This window comes from Cervus canadensis, chromosome 24, assembly GCF_019320065.1.
Source record: "Cervus canadensis isolate Bull #8, Minnesota chromosome 24, ASM1932006v1, whole genome shotgun sequence".
In the NCBI taxonomy this organism is placed as follows: domain Eukaryota; kingdom Metazoa; phylum Chordata; class Mammalia; order Artiodactyla; family Cervidae; genus Cervus; species Cervus canadensis.
This window is the reverse complement of record NC_057409.1, coordinates 13227809-13229239: the sequence shown is the minus strand read 5'-3', so window position 1 is coordinate 13229239 and position 1431 is coordinate 13227809. Positions and strand designations below refer to the sequence as shown.

Genomic DNA, 1431 nt, shown 5'->3' with positions numbered 1-1431 from the left:
GTCTTTCTGGACTAAGGATGGAACTGTTGTCTCTTGCATTGGAAGGTCGGTTCTTGTTTGTTTGTTTTTTTTTTAGTGAGCCTTTTTATTGTGGTTTTTTTTTTTTAAATTGAAGGTCCCTTACTGGTCCTGCTTCCATGAGTGGCTGTGACCAGAGGAGAGGGGGGAGGGGAAGCAGGCGGCACAGGGAGGGGTCATCTCCACAACATTCCATTTATACACAGAACTAAACAGACAAGCACAGAGTCACTATTGCGGTTAGAAGTTGGCAGCATGGGAAAGGGGAGGAACAGGTGGGGGACTGGGGTGTCGTTAAAAAAAATACAGGCCCCCCCCCAAACAGGGGTTCGGGGGGGGGGGGGGGAACTTGGTCTGTTTCAACCCAAGAGGAATCAAGATCAAAAGCGGTTTGGGAAGGCCAGAACCGTCAGGGGTGGAGGGAGGAGGAAGGTCCAGGGGGTGGGGGGGGCTGTTTGGCAACTGGGGTGAAGGGACTGCCCTCCCCCTGCTGGGATCCCCCCAGCCCCTCGGGTCTGGCAGGAAGGGGGCAGCCTGCAACCCCCGTGGGCAGGTCTGGGGCTGCCAGATGCTCCAGGCAGGGGGCTGGAGGGGGCTCACAAAGGCTTGCCCTCCAGGGAGATGACGGCGCTGCCCCCCAGCTTCTCTGCAAGGGTGCAGCGGTCCTTGACCTCTTCGTAGCAGTTTGCTTGTAATTCATGCTTGATCCCCGTCAGCTTCTTCTTGATGGCATCCTTGGAGCTGGCATAGATCATTTTGCTCTTAAGGGGTGCACACTCAGGGGCCCAGAAGATGAACACCAGGTCCTCCTTCTTGCTCTCCTTGGTCTCGTAGGTTGCGTCATAGAGGGCGTAGCGGCAGTCCTTGTCTGGCAGCATCTTGACAAAGGTGGCATAAGGGTCGTCTACCGTCTGGCCCACGTCACCCACCAGGATCTCCTTGCCCTCCTCCAGGATGATGTTCTTCTTGTCCTCACTCAGGCAGAAGAGCACCGCCTTCTTGCGCTTCTTCACTTCCTCTGGTGTCGATGACTTACGCACTTTCATGTCGTTGAACACTTTGATGACCCCATCAGACACAGCCACACCGGAGGCCATGTTTCCGGAAGCGAAAAGGCGATAGCGAGGAGAGCCTACGAGACAAGAGCCGCTGCAGCTGCTGCCGGGATCCGACTGAACCGGAAGGTCGGTTCTTAAACACTGGACTACCAGGGGTGCCCAAAGTAATTTTAATTATCCATATTTAAAGGAATTAATGAGGTATAACATAGATACAATACATTGCACAAATCTTAAATGTGTATCTCCTTAAATTTTAAAATGAACATACCCATGTAACTATCTCTTAGATCAAACTTAGAAAACATTTTCAGCATCCTAGAAGCTTCTCTCTTGCTCCTCCTGGCAATATCCC

At 52.6% G+C, this 1431-nt stretch overlaps 1 protein-coding gene across 1 annotated transcript; it reads right to left on the bottom strand.

Annotated features, from left to right (window-relative positions):
* Nucleotides 1–265: 265 nt before the first annotated feature.
* On the bottom strand, nt 266–1197 carry LOC122426558 (cofilin-1). Its single transcript, XM_043445562.1, has one exon. The coding sequence runs from the start codon at nt 1113–1115 to the stop codon at nt 615–617; it is 501 nt and encodes a 166-aa protein (XP_043301497.1). The 5' UTR covers nt 1116–1197; the 3' UTR covers nt 266–614.
* Between the last annotated feature and the right edge of the window lie 234 nt (nt 1198–1431).